This window comes from Hyla sarda, chromosome 11 (genome assembly GCF_029499605.1).
Source record: "Hyla sarda isolate aHylSar1 chromosome 11, aHylSar1.hap1, whole genome shotgun sequence".
NCBI classification, from domain to species: domain Eukaryota; kingdom Metazoa; phylum Chordata; class Amphibia; order Anura; family Hylidae; genus Hyla; species Hyla sarda.
Window position 1 is genome coordinate 73,403,868 of NC_079199.1, and position 19,188 is coordinate 73,423,055.

The 19,188-nt window shown below is 39.9% G+C and overlaps 1 protein-coding gene across 1 annotated transcript in view; it reads left to right on the forward strand.

Moving 5' to 3' along the window:
* Window positions 1–19,188, forward strand: part of SRP54 (signal recognition particle 54) — a 118,617-nt gene that overhangs the window by 88,759 nt on the left and 10,670 nt on the right. Inside the window, exon 13 of the mRNA XM_056545308.1 lies at window positions 10,614–10,722. Coding sequence (XP_056401283.1) covers window positions 10,614–10,722 — 109 coding nt within the window. The remainder of the gene's footprint in view (window positions 1–10,613; window positions 10,723–19,188) is intronic.

Sequence of the window (19,188 nt, forward strand, 5' to 3'; positions counted from 1 at the left end):
CCTCACCTGAGCTTCACACCCCCCGCTCTACATTACACAAGAAGCAGGGGGAGAGCGAGGACAAACACAGCTCGGTACACAGCTCCTCCCCTCCCCCACACACAGCTCCATCCCCCTCCCCCTGCTCTCTCCACATGTCCTAATCAACCACGGAGAGGCTGCAAGTTTGCACGGGGAAAACACAGAGCGGGGAGGGGAGAGGACATCCGTGTACAGCTCCTGACCTCCATAATGACTGCTGTGTGTAAGGAGGACAGACTGCACTGCACGGGGAGGAGTTCTGTGTGTAAAGGAGGACAGACTGGGGCACGGGGTGGGTTCTCTGGGCAGCGGCCCCCGGCTGCTGAAATCAGCTGTTTAGCTGTTTAGGAAGAATATGTGGCATATAATCTTATAACATGTGGCATCAATATAACACCTAGATATATAGGTTTGGTGGCAGCTGATGAGAAAAGATCAGATTGTCCAGAAATCCCATATAATGTTCGGCATTCATTGAATACAAGATGGCTTTGATCTCCTATATTGTCTTCTATAAAGACTGGTTTCTGCAAAGGAAGATTATTGCAATTATCGTCAGTTCCTACAATGCTTCTATGAAGCTTGTGTCTGTCCTTGTTATGTCTTCTATGAAGACCGGTTCCTGGAAAGAAAAGGTAAATATTGGCACTGTGTGGCGTTCATGGGTTGCTTCTATGAAGCTCAGTTTCCGTTCCTGTGGGGTAAAAGAATTGTGGTGCAGTAGCACCTCTCACCCGATGACTTGAGGATCGCACAGCGCTCCTACTCTTAGCCACTATTACTCCAGACAGGTCCTGCGCTCGCTCTCCGGTTAGCTGGCGCTGGATGCTGGCGAGTCTAAGGAGAGAGAGGATCTTGATGTGGATGTCTTGTAGCATGTGATGTTGGCTTCCTCCTCCGTGCTTGCTGGGTGCCACTGGTGAAGTCTTCTGTGATACTTTCCTAGATGCCAGTTTTCTGTATAGAGCTATATGTCATAAGATCTGGTGGTGCAGTAGATTAGATTATGCAATGCTAAACACATTTTGAGGCCCTGCTCAGCTTCTTTCAATAGCTAAGTGGGCTAATAGCTAAGGACTTAGCTATTGAAAAAGAATACAGCTCTATACAGAAAACCGGCATCTAGGAAAGTATCACTGAAGACTTCATCAATGTCAAGGGTTAGGTGCTCCCTGAGCCTGCAGGACAGCTTGGATATCTTTGGCACTTGTTTGGGGCTGCTTATCCACATCCAGACTATCCTGAGTTGACACCTTTCATCAATTTTTCTCTTCTGTCCACGCCCAGGGAGATTAGCTACAGTGCCATGGGTTGCAAACTTCTTGATAATGTTGCGCACTTGTGGGCAAAGGCAAATCTAGATCTCTGGAGATGGACATGTAACCTTGAGATTGTTCATATTTTTCCACAATTTTGGTTCTCAAGTCCTCAGACGGTTCTCTACTCCTCTTTCTGTTGTCTTTGCTTAGTGTGGCTGGCGCGCATGCGCGCGCGCACACACACACACACACACACACACACACACACTGCAAAGACTAAGTGAACTTCTCTCCTTTTTTTCTGCTTTCAGATGTGGTTTTTAGATTGGCACCACCTGTTACTTGCCCCAGGTGAGTTTTAAAGGAGCATGACATGCTTGAAACAATCTTATTTTTCCATAATTTTGAAAGGGTGCCAATCATTTTGTCCAGACCGTTTTTGGAGTTTGGTGTGACGTTATGTCCAATTTGCTTTTTTTCCCTCCCGTTTCTGATTTTGTTCTAGTACACACAAAGGGAATAAACATGTAATTTTGTGTAATGCAATCCTTTTCTGTGAGAAATAGTTCATTTTCTAGAAAAATTGCAGGAGTGGTAACATTTACGGCCATGACTGTAGAACCTACCCAGGAATAACACACACTGCCGATATTTACCTTTTCTTTCTAGGAACCGGTCTTCATAGAAGACATAACAAGGACAGACACAAGCTTCATAGAACCATTGTAGGAATGGCGCACACTGCCGATAATTGCCATAATCTTCCTTTGTAGGAACCAGCCTTCATAGACAATATAGGAGTTCAAAGCAATCTTGTAGTCAATGTATGCCCAGCATTATATGGACATATGGCTTTCTGGACAATTTGAACTTTTCTCATCAGCCGCCACCAAACCTATATATCTAGGTGTTATATTGATGCCACATGTTATAAGATTATCTTCCAATCTATGCCACACATTCTTTCTAAACAGCTATATCTGCTATATTTGCATTAGCTATTTATCTACTAAGGTGTATGCCTCTGCATAAAACCTTTTACATTATTTTTTTATAGATTTTACATATATTTTTAAATACCACTATAGGGGCGACCTGTACGGGCCCTGCAGCTAACTCATAGTGTGTTTTTTCAAGTTTTATATCCAGTTGTTTTAGTATAGCCTGTGAAATAACCACTTGTTTTATATACTAATACCAGTCTTCAATGATTGGATACTCACTACATATCAATCACATACAGAACCTCATCCATATACACTTACAGGGGCCTTACGTGAGAACAGTATAATCCCTATATGTATATTCATTTTTAGGTTGTACAGGGTACACAACCTCTTCATATACCAGTTCTCGGTCTGTCATCCCACACAATCTATTGTTTTGAGCTACCTATAATCCTCTACTTGATATACGAATTTGGCTTCATCCTCTTAGAGGATTCTATTGCCAGTGTTGTGTGAACTTCCTCTCGGGTTGGGTGGACTTTGGCCAAATGGGATGTGGAATCTTCCACAGACCAAAATTGATCAGAAGGTGTTGACAGTAGATGTTGAGGTCGTTTATGAGGATCAGTTTGTGCTAAGGATAATAATAATAATGACATGGCAATAGATTCCTGTATGGACTTAATTGCAGATCGAAATGACGATCGGACCGAATATATTCAAAATCCTTAGATTGATTAGGATAGTCATTTACAGATTGTCCAATATCTTTAGACATGGCAATATATTAAGAATAAAATATAGGGAATATATAATTGAAGATTTTCCTAGTTTTAATGAAGGAAAATATAGATTTTATTAACTACAGGAGACATTATGCTATTCTTTACTGTCAATTTTAGCAGCAAGTACAATAAAGCTTTTTTTAAAGAAGTAAAAAACAGGTAATATGCAAATAGATATCTAGTAACAACCAATCAGTGATATAAGGTAAAGACAGGTAACATACATCCTCTTCTTTGATGTAAAGGTATAATATAAGAAATAAAAGAAAAGAAAAGGTTAACCTATAGCAAAAAGGTATACATAAATGACAAAACTTTTCGTAAACTATTAAAAAAAAAAAGTTATTAAACAAAGGAATAAAAGTCCATCAATAAAATGAAAAACAAATTCTCGTATGGATGGTGAACTTGAATTGAAGAACGTTCCGGAAACATCCGAAGTGTTGAACTTGAGTTGAAATGCTTCTTTCTAGCCGCAGTCCGTCTTGAATAGAAGATTTAAGCTGAAAGAAAAAGAGAAAACATCCGGATAATATCGGGTAGGGTTAATCGGGAGGGATGATGTCCGTCACCTGTCGTTAATAAAATCTATTATAGCACGACAGGAGACTTACATTATGCAAGTTTAAAGCTTATAACAGATTTGTCTTAAAGAGGCACTGTCATTGTTAAATACTTGTAATATTATAAGGAGTCCTGCAATGTATGAAATTTCACAATATACACCTGTTAAAAAATAAAAAAATAAAAAAAAATTCACCTGAAATTCAAGCTCTAAATAGCCACCACTAGGGGTCGCCTGTCTTTTTTAGCCAGACAGACTAGTCTAGATTTTACAGCATACTGGATACCGGCCGTAAAGCATACCGATATCCAGTATAGGAGATTTCTATTGTGTATGCCAAACTACAGATAAAGGATGTATGGACATGCTGGGAGCTGTAGTTTTAAAACAGCTGGAGGCAACACTGCTCTAACAGTTATTTACAAACATTGCAGCTTCAGTTGTTACTAAACTACAACTCCCTGCATGCTGAAATAATCAAAGCTTTCTCGGACTCCTGAATGACAAAGAAGTTGATCAGACATTCAGGAGTCTGTGAAAGATGAATCACACACATAGTGACCGCTATACTGATTAGCATCCAGCTTTACTAGGAGAAGATAAAACAGATAGAACATGTATTCATAAAAATGCTATACCTTTATCTAAAAAAAAAATCCTTGCACTCATTTTATAAAGATCTATTCTTAGATTTATACATTTTATCCTGTTATGAATTCACGATAATGTCTTCTGATTACTGCAGGCAAGCTCCAAGTATCTTTCTTTGACACATGACACAGCTTAAAACCAGAGAGGAAAGGGTTAGAGTAGAGAGTACTGATTGGCTGACTGTACAGGCTTGCTCCTGTGAGGGAGACACACTGACACGCCCCCTCCAGCCTGCACAATGAAAAAGTAACTCACCAGCAGATAAATGCTTATATCTCTGGATATGTAGGTCAGAGACTTATAAAAATTATATGCACGTGATCAGGATTGGGTCCTGAGTAACATATCCCCTTTTTTTGCACTATGACAGGTACGCTTTAAACATGTATATAGAGAACAAGCTAGTATAAAGAATAATACGATGTAAAATAGAATAGACATAGAGACATGAGGTTCAGGTCTAAAATAAAAGGTCTTAAAAGTAGATTCAGAAGAACAATCTGCCGCTTTTAAGATATCAGATAAAGACCCTCCAGATTGGTGTAATTTAGTGGATATAGCTCCCCTAGTTGAGTGAGCTCCAAATTTGGATGTGTCAATTCCTGCTAAAGCCATAGTCTGTTTTAACCATCTGGCCAAAGTGGGAGAAGAGACAGGCCGAAAGGGTTTTTTGAAAGGAAATGAGTTATTGTTTTGAATTGGAACTTCTTAAAGGTTCAGTCCTATTCTCATAAGATTTGATGCAACGAACGACGTATAGGTTAGGTTTAAGAGGGAAAGCTGGATAAAAAAACAGATTGAAGGTTAGTTTTTGTTCTTCTGGAAACATAGAAAGATATACCGTTAGGAGAAAATTGTTGTTAGAAATATCAAGAACTCTAACGTCAGATACTCTTTTAATTGAGATAAGGCATAAGAGTGGTGAGTTTGAAAGATAAGAATTTTAAAGAAAGATCGTTGTCACCCCAAGATTCAATAAGATTAAGGATTTTTGAAACATCCCATGTGGAATGGTATTTAGGTATAGGAGGTCTTCTAAATTTTATTCCCTTCAGTAATTTGCAAATTAAAAAGTGTGTTTACCAATGGAAATAGAATGATAGAAGGAAATTGCCAAACAATACACATTAATAGAGCGATAGGCTTTTCCTGAGTCAAAAGAAAAGGATAGAAAATTTAGTACTTGGGTTATAGGTGCATGAACGGGATCCAGATCCTGTTGAGAGCCCCAATCAGACAAAATTTTCCAGGCTGATCCGTAAGCAGATCGGGTACTTGGAGCCTGCGCGTCTTCGAGGATACTTCTAGTTGATGAAAATTCTGAATTTTGTTCTGACAGCCCGAAATGAACCAGGCTACTAGAGTCAAAAGTCCTGATGAGACAAGAGGATGAGGATTCCCCCAGGGATCTTGTAGAATCATCGGGTGAGATGGTAGGATTCTGGGATAATCTATAATCATTCCCAAAATTTGGGGAGCCTGGATTGAGTGTTCCACCATGGGGTTATATATCAATGTCTATTTCTGAGATCGAACCAGTTGTAAAACCCTCGGAATTAGATTGAATGGTGGGAAAGCGTAAAGGATTTTTGATGACCATAATTGGAGAAGAGCATCTATGCCCTCCGCTTCCGGATCTGGACGCCAACTGAAGAATCGTGTTGTCTGACGATTCAGTCTGGGAGCAAATAGGTCCAACTGAATTGGACCCCAAAGAAGATTGAGAAGTTGAAAAAGATCGGAATCTAATTTCCAATCGCTGGAATCTATTAAGTAGCGAGAGTACCAATCTGAAATTGTGTTGGAGAGACCAGGCAGATACTCTGCTTTCAATACTATATTCTTGGATAGACAGAAATGCCAAAATTCTTTGGCAATATTGGCCAAGGATTCTGATTTTTTTTCCCCACCCAGACGGTTGATGTATTGTAATTGAAATGTTGTCCATTCTTAAAAGAATACAACAATGGGATCTGTGACCTACAAAACTCTTGATGGCAAAAAAATCCAGCTAGGAGCTCTAAACAATTTGTATGAAGAAGAGGCTCTTCTGTGGACCATTTGCCTCCTGTCGAAGAGGAGCCGCATCTCGCTCCCCAACCAGAGTTGCTGGCGTTGGATTCTATGATTTTAAATCCGGAATAGAGTTGAAGATGGCTTTCCCGTTCCAGGATTGAATGTGGTTTAGCCACCAAAAAAAGTTCTTCCCTGGTGTCCGAGGTTAAAGTAACCTCGTCTGAATATCCTAAGCCATTTTGGAAATGTTATATTTTTAGACGTTGTAATGCCCTGTAGTGGAGAGGGGCTGGGAAAATCGCTTGTATGGAGGAGGATAGAAGACCTAAAACTCGAGCTCTGAGGAATATTCATTGTTTGTTCAGGATAATTCGAATCTCCCTGCGGATTGTTTTGAGTCTTCTGGAAGGAAGACTTAAAGTGGTCTCTTGGGAATTTATTAGGAATCCTAAGAATTCTACTTCCCGAGAGGGAGACAGAATGGACTTCTCAGAGTTGATGATGAAACCCAGATTGGAAAAAAGTGTGAGTCCATTGAATGTGTAGGTGGATTAGAGGTAAGGTTTGGGCCATGATAAGAATGTCGTCCAGATAAATGATTAGTCTGACACCCCTTGCCCTCGAGCGCTATTACTGGTTTCAGCAGTTTTGTAAAGCACCATGGTGCTGAAGAAAAGCCGAAAGAGAGGCTTATGAACTGCCACTTTTGATCCTTCCAAATGAATTGGAGGTAAGGTTGAGATTCTGGATGCATGGGTATCGTGAGGTAAGCATCCTTGAGGTCTATCTTCGCCAACCAGTCGTTGTGTAAAAGTAGATCAAGAGATGAATACCTTCCATTTTGAAATGGCGGTAATAGACAAAGTTGTTTTTAGATTTATGACTGGGCGAAAGCCACCATCCTTCTTTTTCACCAGAAATAAATTGCTCGCATATCCTGGAGCATTCAAAGGAACTGGTAAGATTTGCCCCTTTGGACAATAAGTCTTTGACTTCTTTTTGTCTATGAGATTTTGGTCTAGTTTGGAGAAAACTATTGGATGGGGTAGTTTGTGTTGTATTGGTGGATAAATGAAATCTATTTGAAATCCCAATACTGTGTTTAAAACCCAGGCATCTGCTGTAATCATAGCCCAAGTGTGGGAAAAATGAGAAATTCGTCCTAACTTTATGTGGGAAGAATGGGGAAGGGATGAACTTACCTGTTAGAGGTCTTGATCTCGGATAACCACGGTGTCCTCTCGCTCTCCATGGTCTTCCTCTTGAAGGGAAGAAGGGGGAAGGTTGGAAGGGATTGGAAGGGTTTGGGAATTTGTCCACATGGGTAGGTGGGGCACAGGAATAATGTCCCTCTTGGGATGTACGGCTGAGAAGTCTGCCCCGTCTTTTCCCAGCCCTGGCAAAATCACGGGGTTGGAACACTTTCCTCAGCGAGGATTGTGCCTTGTCAAGGGACGAAAATAGATGAACATATTTGTTAATCTCTTTAATGAAAGAATCTCCAAAAAGGAGACCTTCAGTAGGAGAGTCCGGTTCGGTAGTAGCTAGGTGTATCAGTTGCGGATCTAATTTTAATAAAATAGATATTTTACGTTCTGTGTTTATGGTAGAATTAATACCCCCGAATATACAGATGGCTCTTTGAGCCCAGCCCCGTAGGATAGAGCGATAAATTGGGTTATTTGAAGCTAAAGCTTCCTCAGCTAGGTCAAAGATTTTTGTAAGAGGACCTAATAAATCAAGAAATCTGTCTTGGATAGTTTTAAAGGATCTATCAACTCATTTTTTTGGGTTCTTTCCCGATTTATTAAGAAACTTCACTATAGAGGGATCAACTTAAGGTGTATGTGTGAGGTAAAGTAGGCCTGGGGCATTCAGCCTTAAGCTTACTTCTAGTAGACCTGTCTAATGGCTTTGTAAGCCAGAGACTTAATTTTTTTTTTTTAGGGTGAGGAACCCATTCCCCCGATCTGGGATGTTGAATATCAACCGGATCAAAAAATGGGTTCCCTGCACTGTCCGGAACCATGGGCCTCTGAATCTGAGTGACTGTTTTTGGTTAGCAGTATCAATAGTAACCTGCTTAATAGCTGAGGTTACTGAATTTGCAATTAGTTCCGGAAAGGTGGACATGGCTGAATGTACCGCAGAGTGAATGGATTTATTAACTGAATGGTCAACCATACTCTGCAATACTGTATCCTCCACAAAATCAAATTGTTGAGGTTCAGTTGGAATATTTTTGTCCTCATTAGCCATATTGTTTATTATAGATAAATGTATTAGTAAGGGAAATTTTTATATAGTGGGTAAGTTATATGTGATAGGGAAGGTATATAGGGAAAGACTGAAGAGAATTTTATTTTTTTTTGTTAGAAAAAATGATCACTATAGACCACAAGGTGGTGCTGTAGGATAATTAATGAATAGAATTGACCTTTTATTGTAACTTTTTATAACAGTGTTTTGAGAGAATGCAGTCTCCTTACGAGCGTCCGCCTTGTCTGACAGAAAATCCCGTACTGACAGGATTTCTGTGTGAGGCGGGTTTGAAACAACGCAGCGTGCGGCTGATTGCCAGCCGGGAGTGAAATAACGCGAGATTACTGAGTTGTACTGCGGGCGCGAGCGGAGGTAAGTAAAAAGTTTGACGTAGAAAGAAAGAAAAAGATGGGGATTTATGAAAGGAAATTGTATATAAATAGTGTCGGAACCAGGTAGGAAGACTGGAAAAGGTATTGAAGAGTTATGAGTGTATATATGACTCACCAAGAAGCGTATATAGATATACACATAAGGAAACTAATAGATATACATACAGACGCTGGTAATACCTAATTATATGATGGAAACAATTATATTAATATATATTATATATTTATCAGGGAAAAATATGTGACTTATCTTGATGCTTGAGCAGCAAAGAGGATGTGTGTTGCCGGTCTTTACTTTTGCCTATCACTGATTGGTTGTTACTGCATACCTATTTGCATATTACCGTTTTTTTTATTTCTTTAAAAAAGCTTTATTGTACTTGCTGCTAAAATTGACAGTAAAGAAGAATCGCATAATGGAAGTCTCCTGTCGTGCCATAAAATTATAAATACAGTAAAATTTTATTATAATACAATTATAAGAAATGAATTATAAGATATTAAATTAGTAGAATATATATATATTAAATATCCCAATAGATTTTTCTAATGAATAAAGTATAGTGTTGCAAATATATAAACTGCAATAATGTGTGGGGAACACAAGGTGGCAGACTAGCACAGGCAATGAGAGGGTTTACAAGGAAGCCAAACGATATACCAGGAGCAGTCAAACAGTGATGCAGAGCTGAGAAGGACATCATTCGAGTGAAGGAAAAGAAGCTGGAAACTGCATAATTACGTGACCAACGCCCGAAGGTAGGGACAACAGGGCTCGGCAGAGAGATGAATAAAACTGCGCCACAAGGAAAATATATAGGAAATTGAAGGAGATAAGCCAGGTAAACAGATACAACATATAGATTAATAGGGAAATCAAAATAAAAGAAAAATTAGAAAGTGAAATAAATTAAAACCTGAAATATAAATAATATATAAAATAAAAACAGAATCTTAGTTGCCTTTAGAGTTAGGTGTGAATTATAAGCAAAATTTTCTAAACTCCCAGAATCTAAAGTCACTGACTTAGAACTTGCTCACTTTAAAATTGCACACCCAGCGCTTGTAAACCTCATTATTTAAGTTGCTTTTAAAGCAGTCTTAGGGTGGGTTCACACTACGTTTTGTCCCATACGGGAGCGCATACGGCAGGGGGGAGCTAAAAGCTCGCGCTCCCGTATGTTACCGTATGCGCTCCCGTATGTCATTCATTTCAATGAGCCGGCCGGAGTGAAACGTTCGGTCCAGTCGGCTCATTTTTGCGCCGTATACGCTTTTACAACCGGACCTAAAACCGTGGTTGACCACAGTTTTAGGTCCGGTTGTAAAAGCGCATACGGCGCAAAAATGAGCCGACCGGACCGAACGTTTCACTCCGGTCGGCTCATTGAAATGAATGACATACAGGAGCGCATACGGTCACATACGGGAGCGCGAGCTTTTAGCTCCCCCCTGCCGTATGCGCTCCCGTATGGGACAAAACGTAGTGTGAACCCAGCCTTATTCTTATTGCAAAATGCAGCAGCTACTGTTCACTGCTCCTTGCAAATTGCCAGGAATCTGCTACCAGGTGCAATTCATCAGCTTCTAGTCTTTTGTACAGAACCAAAAGCCTTGTATTCTGTGTTTTTTATTTTTTTATTTTTCCTTGTGGCCAAAATAAGAAGTATTTGCTTATGGTTATTTGTTTTTCATTATATTGTATTCACTTTCAGGGTATGATTCCTGGTTTTGGACAAGATTTTATGAGCAAAGGTAATGAGCAAGAATCAATGGCTCGACTTAAGAAACTTATGACCATAATGGATAGCATGAATGATCAGGGTAAGATGGTTTCCTATGGAAGTGATTTATACATTTTTATAAAGTGCTCTTTTAACCATGTAAAATTGACATTATCTTTACACACTGGGTCAATGACATGACAGTGATACCCAATTTGTATAGCGTTTGTCTTATTCTGCTAGTTAAAAAAAAAAAATGATTTAAAAAAATAGCTCTGATCGGAGCTGCAGGTTGAAGAGCTGTTGGGTAAAGAGGAGTTTTAAAATCGGGAGTTTGAAAGCAGGAGTTGGAGATCCCTGTAAGTGTTACTTAACTTACACTGTAGGGACTTTAGACTCACAAGATTTAGAGGGAGTTTGATTGTAATATTTACTTTGCTGTTTTTGGCTGTTTATCTGTGCAATACAAAATACGAACATCTCCTCCATGTTTGATAATGCTATCCAGTGTACATCTTGCTTAACCCCTTAAGGACCCAGGGTTGCTCCGTTTTTTTGCATTTTCGTTTTTTTCTCCTTACCTTTAAAAAATCATAGATAACGGGAAGAGAAGGTGAAATCGGGAAGTGGTGTCTGCGCTGCTCTGTGTTTGGCTGGAGTCAACAAGAACTCCGGAGTCAAAGGTGCAAGTAGATCCAACTTTATTTCATTCACACAACGCGTTTCTGCGTGTAAACCCTTTCATCAGTTGTGATACAATCAAAGTGAAAGAGCCAGGTATATATACACACATATGGGACCAGGTGAATCATAATTAAGAACAGGAACAGATCGGAACAAGCGAAAGTACAAATACATCACACATAAAAATAGAAAACCATATAGTAAAACAAACAAAGTAATGGTGCTCAATTGGATCCTATAACGACTGGGTCCACTGAGAGAACATCTTTGGGGAGTAATATTGTTAAGGATGTAGTAGAAATTAGTTCTTTTGTAAATACACACACTGATGAATTAAAAGAACAGAATATATCAAACATCTTAGGTTGTGTTGAGATGGATGATGTTAATGACATCAACATCTCCCTACTCACTACACACTCCACCTCGCCTGCTTCCAATGGGTTTGAACCCATTTTAGAGTCAATCCCCGATCCAATTAATGATTTAAAAACACCTGTTGATTCCTTTAGTTTTGACAATTCCATTGCAAATTTTTCTTTTTTATGCTCCCGTCCTGTTCTTGCCAACACCACTGCAATTATTCCGGTTTTGCATCCCAAACATCAAACTATAACGAAGTACTTTCCACCCAAAAACAAAATGAATGTATTACCCACTCAACCATCCCTACCACTAAAGATCCCGTTACCATCATCTCAAACAAAGAATTCCTCATCTCTCTCAAAAAACACAAAAAGAAAAAATAGACCTCGTGGATGTAGGGGAGGACGGTCAAATAAGAAAAGAACCCAAACTCTCCAATGCCCTGAACAAAAAGTAAAATTATTTAACCTTTCATCATATATTTTACATGAAAATGTAATAACTCTATTGGCAAAGGGATTATCTTTCTGTCCCTCCTCGTCCCCTAACTCTTTTCAGTTATTTTTAGACCTCAATGAGTTTACACGCAAATTAACCCTTGCGCGTTTTTTTTCCCATTCTGAAAACAAAAAAGGGAATCAACATTGTCTTAATAATGATCCTTGTTCTACAGACACTCACAATAGCAAATACGACTAATCAAACCTCCGTAAAACACTTAGAGGTACACAAGAAATCGTCCTTTTATCCATTAGGACATAGAGGAAATTTTGTAGAAAATTTTTACTCTATGGTTTGCAGAGATTTCAGAGATTCAAAAACATCTGATAATCTAATGAAAAAAAAACTCTGAAAGACAATAAAGATTTAATCATTAGACCTGCAGATAAGGGGGGGAGGAACACTCCTTCTCAATAGGGCCGACTATATCTGTGAAGCTATGCCTATCCTATCTGACACAGAGTATTACATTTTATCTGAAGACCCTTCTCCTGAATATATTATTGACTATAATATCCTGATAAAAAAAGCTCCAGATTCCTCAATTTTAAATGAGTATGATTTTTAAAAATAAAAAAACTATCAATTACTGACTTTTTATTATCTCCCAAAAGTCCACAAGGATGAAATACCCCCCCCCCCCCCCCTAGAATCCATTATTTTTATTTTACGTCATATTTTTTTTCGTTTGATCGGATCTTTCGGCAGATGCGGGGATGTGCCATGGGGACTCGATTCCCCCAAGTTACGCTAATTTGTTTATGGGGTGTTTCGAGTCCCTTCATGTCACTGATCCCCGCATCTTGCTATATAAAAGATATATTGACGACCTGATCATTTTGTGGAATGGCTCTGAAGAGGAAGCCTCTGAATTTGTCTCTCTAAATTAAATGGAAATGAATGGGGCTTGGTTTTCACCCCCACGATGTCGACACGTACTCATTTTAAAAAGGTAGATGTAAATAGTTTTCTAAATTTTAATAGTTGCCATTTCCCAAAATGGATTTTAAATACTCCATATGGACAGATCCAGAGGATTAGAAAAAATTGCAGCAGAAATGAAGATTTTATCAGTCAGTCTAAAATTTTACAAATGAGATTTTTGGAGAAGGGATACCCTAAAAGAATTTTAAGTACTGCTTTTAAAAAAACGAATATGCTATCCCAAAATGTTCTGGTGGAACAAAATGGTAAAAGAAGGAAGAATGAAAATAATTTAAATAAAAATTTGGGACATAAATTTTATTTTATTACTACTTTTAACAATGCACCCAATAAAATAATGGGAATCCTGAGAAAACATTGGTCTACTCTTTTAGTCGATCCTATTTTAAAAAAATGTACCCATAAAAATGTTGATAACTTATAAGAGAGCTAAAAACCCTACGCAATCACCTTGTACCCAGTAGACTAATTGAAAGGAAAGAAATTTCTCACATTTATATTTTAAAAAATTCCCTACAAGGCACTTTCCCTTGCAACATTTCTAGATGTTTATGTTGCAAATGGATATCTACAAATGGTAATTCCAAAATCTCTCATTCGACTGGGGAATCAATAGATGTGAAAGATCATTTTAACTGCTCATCCTCCTACGTAATCTATTTAATATCTTGTAGATGCGGTATACAGTATATAGGGAGAACAATACAAACCCTGAGGATGAGGATGAATAAGCATTGACACAATATTAACACAAAATTCATGCAGCATAGTGTATCCAGGCATATTGCACTAAATCATACAGATGAAATTGACTGCATTACAGTGTCTGTCAGTGAAAGTATTGATATAAATACACTTAACCATTTCCAGCGCCTTGTAAATAGGGAATCTTTTTGGATTTTCCGTTTTAATACTCTTTGGCCTGAGGGCCTTAATGAATGCATTGAGAGAACTGACACTTGAGTATTATGGAATATTAAATGCGTATATATATATATATATATATATATATTTATAAAAATAATTTTTTTATCTATATATTTTTACTTCCTTTATTCCATTGTTCCCTAATTTAAATAAATAGGGATAGATTTGTTTTACTATATGGTTTTCTATTTTTATGTGTGATGTATTTGTACTTTCGCTTGTTCCGATATGTCACTTCCTGTTCCTGTTCTTAATTGTGATTCACCTGGTCCCATATGTGTGTATATATACCTGGCTCTTTCACTTTGATTGTATCACGCCTGATGAAAGGGTTTACACCCAGAAACGCGTTGTGTGAACGAAATAAAGTTGAATCTACTTGCACCTTTTGACTCCGGAGTTCTTGTTGACTCCAGCCGAACACAGAGCAGCGCGGACACCATTTCCCGATTTCACCTTCTCTTCCCGTTATCTTCACTTCACGCCGATGCTATCGGTTGGGGAAGCTGTTCAGGTGAGCACATTTTCTCCCTTTGCATATTCCTGTGCAATACAGCTTATGCCACACAAGGAAGCGCCTTTGTCCTATGTCTTTTTCTTAAAAAAATCATAACTTTCAATTTTGCACCTAAAAATCCATATGATGGCTTTTTTTTGCGCCACCAATTCTACTTTGTAATGACGTCAGCCATTTTACCCAAAAATCTATGGCGAAACGGGAAAAAAAAATCATTGTGAGACAAAATTAAAGAAAAACTGCCATTTTGTAAATTTTGGGGGCTTCTGTTTCTACACAGTACATTTTTCAGTTAAAATGACACCTTCTCTGTATGTAGGTCCATACGATTAAAATTATACCCTACTTATATAGGTTTGATTTTGTCGTACTTCTGGAAAAAATCATAACTACATGCAGGAAAATTAATACGTTTTAAAATTGTCATCTTCTGACCCCTATAACTTTTTTTTTCTGCGTATGGGGTGGTGTGTGGGCTAATTTTTTGCGCCGTGATATCCTTTTTGCAGTGATGGGACTTATTGATTGCTTATTATTAATTTTTTCAGGATATAAAAAGTGACCAAAAATGCACTATTTTGGACTTTGGTAAATTTTTTTGAGCGTACGCCATTGACCATGCGGTTTAACCCCTTAAGGACCAGGCACGTACTCATACGTCCTGGCGAATTGCGCATCCCCCCCACATGTCAACGATCTGCAGCGATTCCGGTCATTTGGGTCAGTGGTGACCCGATGTGGCGGAACTAGATGGTGATCAGCGGTGTACGATACACCGCCAATCACCTGCCGTTGCTGGGGAGAGGTGACAATACTGTCACCTCCCCAGCAACGCTACTATTGGCCGGCGATCCTCTGACCAATAGTGGCGTGGCAGAGGAGGGGTTAACGGTTGCAGCAGTGAGAAGACCGCGGATCCCCCCCCCTCAGAGCTCCGAAGCCCCCTCACCAGCCTTAGAATAGGGACAGCGGATTTCAGGGACAGGTAGGAGTTAATAAAGTTAAAAAAGTAAAAAAAAAAAAAAGTCCCCCCCCCGACCCCCTAATAGGTCCCCAAGGGTCCTATTAGGGTCTGATCCCTGACCCCGGGTCCTATTAGGGGTTCAGGGAGCTGCGTGCGTTACTGTTTTTTTTTTTTTTTTTTTCTTTTACTGTTGTACACTTTTTACAAGCACCACACACTGCATACTATCCCCAAGTGTGAGTCCCGTGCCCTCACCCATAATAACCTGTTGTTGAAGTATAAGAGGGATGTCCTTATGCTCACCACTATTCATGGGAATGCAGCACGCCTGTCCCTGTGCGAGGTACCGTGGGACCGGTCCTCAAGCCTGATTGTATTCTGGACTACAATCAGTATATGGGGGGAGTTGATCTCTCAGATGAAGTCCTTAAGCCATATAACGCCATGCGGAAAACACGGGCATGGTACAAAAAAAGTTGCGGTCTACTTGGTACAGGTTGCCATGTACAGCGCTTTTGTACTATCCCAGTACGCTGGCAACACAGGGACATTCCTTCAGTACCAAGAAGAAGTCTTAAGGTTCCTGATCTTTGGCGACTGGGAAAGATGAGGCCGGACTTCCCAAGGGTCTGGAGTTATAGGCGCCAGGATCGTCCCAGGCCAACACTTTCCAGGTGTGATCCCCCACAGTGGAAAGAAGGGACGAATCCAGAAAAGATGCAGAGTGTGTAGCATGAGGGGGATACAGAAGGACACCACGTATCAGTGCGACACTTGCCCAGATAATCCGGGCCTCTGCATAGGCTGCTTCAGGGAGTATCACACTTCCATGGAGCCCTAAATTTTCCCTTTTCAGTTAAATTTTCCATAATTTGACCAATGTACCAAGTCCAGAGTACATTTCAAATTGTTAACCTCCTAAAACCACTAAATTGCCCCCAAAAAACTAAAAAAATAAATAAAAAAAACCTGATAAGACCCCTGGGGGTGTTTTTTCAAAAAATGGGTCATAGGTCACTGAGTCATTATCATCGGGGACTTTTATATGTTGCCTCAAATGCGCAGAGCTCTCTCTCCACCTGAGCGGGTACGCATTTGAGGCAACAGGTTAGGGACGGCCACATACATCGCATTCCCAGAATGATGACTCGGAGCATAGGGTTTGGGGTGGGCATATTTATTTTTTTTCGTTTTGGCTATGCTCTGGGTCATCATTCTGGGAAAATATCCTTTTTTATTATAATTTATAATTTTCAGGCCCACTGTACCCCATATTACAGGCCTCTGTACCCCACCTGTATACCCTAGTTACGGCCCGTTGTCCCCCATAGTGTTCCCCTATTTTAGGGCTCAGTGCTCCCCCCATTAACGCTCCTTGAGGGGGGGGGGGGGGTCCCACATTCTCTGCTATGAAAAGCTCAAGGCCCCTGACTGACCACATGCCTATACAAAGACCTGGTGTGCACCAGCGGAGCCAAAATCATTCAAAAATCAGGTATGTTCTTACTCCAAAGAAATGTATTTACAAATTGTGGGGTGTCTTTTCTGCTATTAACCCTTGTAAAAATGTTAAATTTTGGGGGAAACCCACATTTTACATATGCAAAAGTCGTGAAACCTCTGCGGGGTATTAAGGCTTACTTTACCCCTTGTTACCTCAAGGGGTCTAGTTTCCAAAATGATATGCCATGTGGTTTTCTTTTTTTGCTGTCCTGGCACCATAGGGGCTTCCTAAATGCGACATGCCCGCCCAACCCCCCCCCCCCCCCCCCCCCTAGCAAAATTTGCTCTCAAAAAGCCAAATATGACTCCTTCTCTTCTGAGCATTGTAGTTCGCCCGTAGTGCACTTCAGGTCAACTTATGGGATACTCAGAAGAGATGGGGTTACAAATTTAGGGTGTTGTTTTCTGCTATTAACCCTTGCAAAAATGTGAAATTTGGGGGGGGAAACACACATTTTAGTGAGAATCTTTTCTTTTCTTTACATATGCAAAAGTCGTGAAACACCTGTGGGGTATTAAGGCTCACTTAATTCCTTGTTATGTTCCTCAAGGGGTCTAGTTTCCAAAATGGTATGCCATGTGGTTTTTTTTTTTGCTGTTCTGGCACCATAGGGGCTTCCTAAATGCAACATGCCCCCCAAAAACCATTTCAGAAAAACGTACTCTATAAAATCCCCTTGTCGCTCCTTCGCTTCAGAGCCCTCTACTGCGCCCGCCGAACACTTTACATAGACATATGAGGTATGTGCTTACTCGAGAGAAATTGGGCTACAAATACAAGTATAAATTTTCTCCTTTTACCCCTTGTAAAAATTCAAAAATTGGGTCTACAAGAACATGCAAGTGTAAAAAATGAAGATTGTGAATTTTCTCCACTTTGTTGCTATTCCTATGAAGCACATAAAGGATTAAAACACTGACTGTCATTTTGAATACTTTGGGGGGTGCAGTTTTTATAATGGGGTCTTTTTATGGGGTATTTCTAATATGAAGACCCTTCAAATCCACTTCAAACCTGAACTGGTCCCTGAAAAATTGTGAGTTTGAAAATTTTGTGGAAAATTGCTGCTGAACTTTGAAGCCCTCTGGTGTCTTCCAAAAGTAAAAACTTGTCAATTTTATGATGCAAACATAAAGTAGACATATTTTATATGTGAATCAAAACATTTTTTATTTGGAATATCCATTTTCCTTACAAGCAGAGAGCTTCAAAGTTAGAAAAATGCAACATTTTCCATTTTTTTCATCAAATTTGGGGATTTTTCACCAAGAAAGTAGAATGTCACGAAAAAAATTCTCTGAATCAGAATGATAACTAAAAGCATTCCAGAGTTATTAATGTTTAAAGTGACAGTGGTCAGATGTTAAAAAAACGCTCTGGTCCTAAGGTGTAAAATGGCCTGGTCCTTAAAGGGGTACTCCGCCCCTAGACATCTTATCCCCTATCCAAAGGATAGGGGATAAGATGTCAGATCGCCGTGGTCCCCCTGCTGGGGACCCCGGGGATCGCTGCTGCAGCACCCCACTATCATTACTGCGCAGAGAGAGATCGCTCTGCACGTAATGACGGGCCGGAGCATCGTTACACCACGGCTCCGCCCCTCGTGACGTCACGGCCTGCCCCCGTCAATACAAGTCTATGGGAGGGGGCGTGGCAGTCGTCACGCCCCCTGCCATAGACAGCATTAAGGGGACATGCCGTGATGTCATGAGGGGCGGAGCCATGACGTCACGCTGCTCCGGACCCTGTATCGCCCATCATTACGCACAGGGCGAACTCGCTCTGTGCAGTAATGATGGTGGGGTGCCGCAGCGGCGATCCGCGGGGTCCCCAGCAGCGGGACCGTGGCGATCTAACATCTTATCCCCTATCCTTTGGATAGGGGATAAGATGCCAGGGGCAGAGTACCCCTTTAAGGGGTTAATTAACCAATATATTTGTATAATTCAGACATTTCCGCACGCGGCGATACCACATTTTTATTTACACTTCTTTTTTTTTTTTTTTTTTGGGGAAAAAAGGGGTAACTCAAACTTTTATTAGGGGAGGTGTTAAATGATCTTTATTCACTTTTTTTTTTTTTTTTTTGCAGTGTTATAGCTCCCATAGGGACCTATAACACTGCACACACTGATCTTTTACATTGATCACTGGTTTC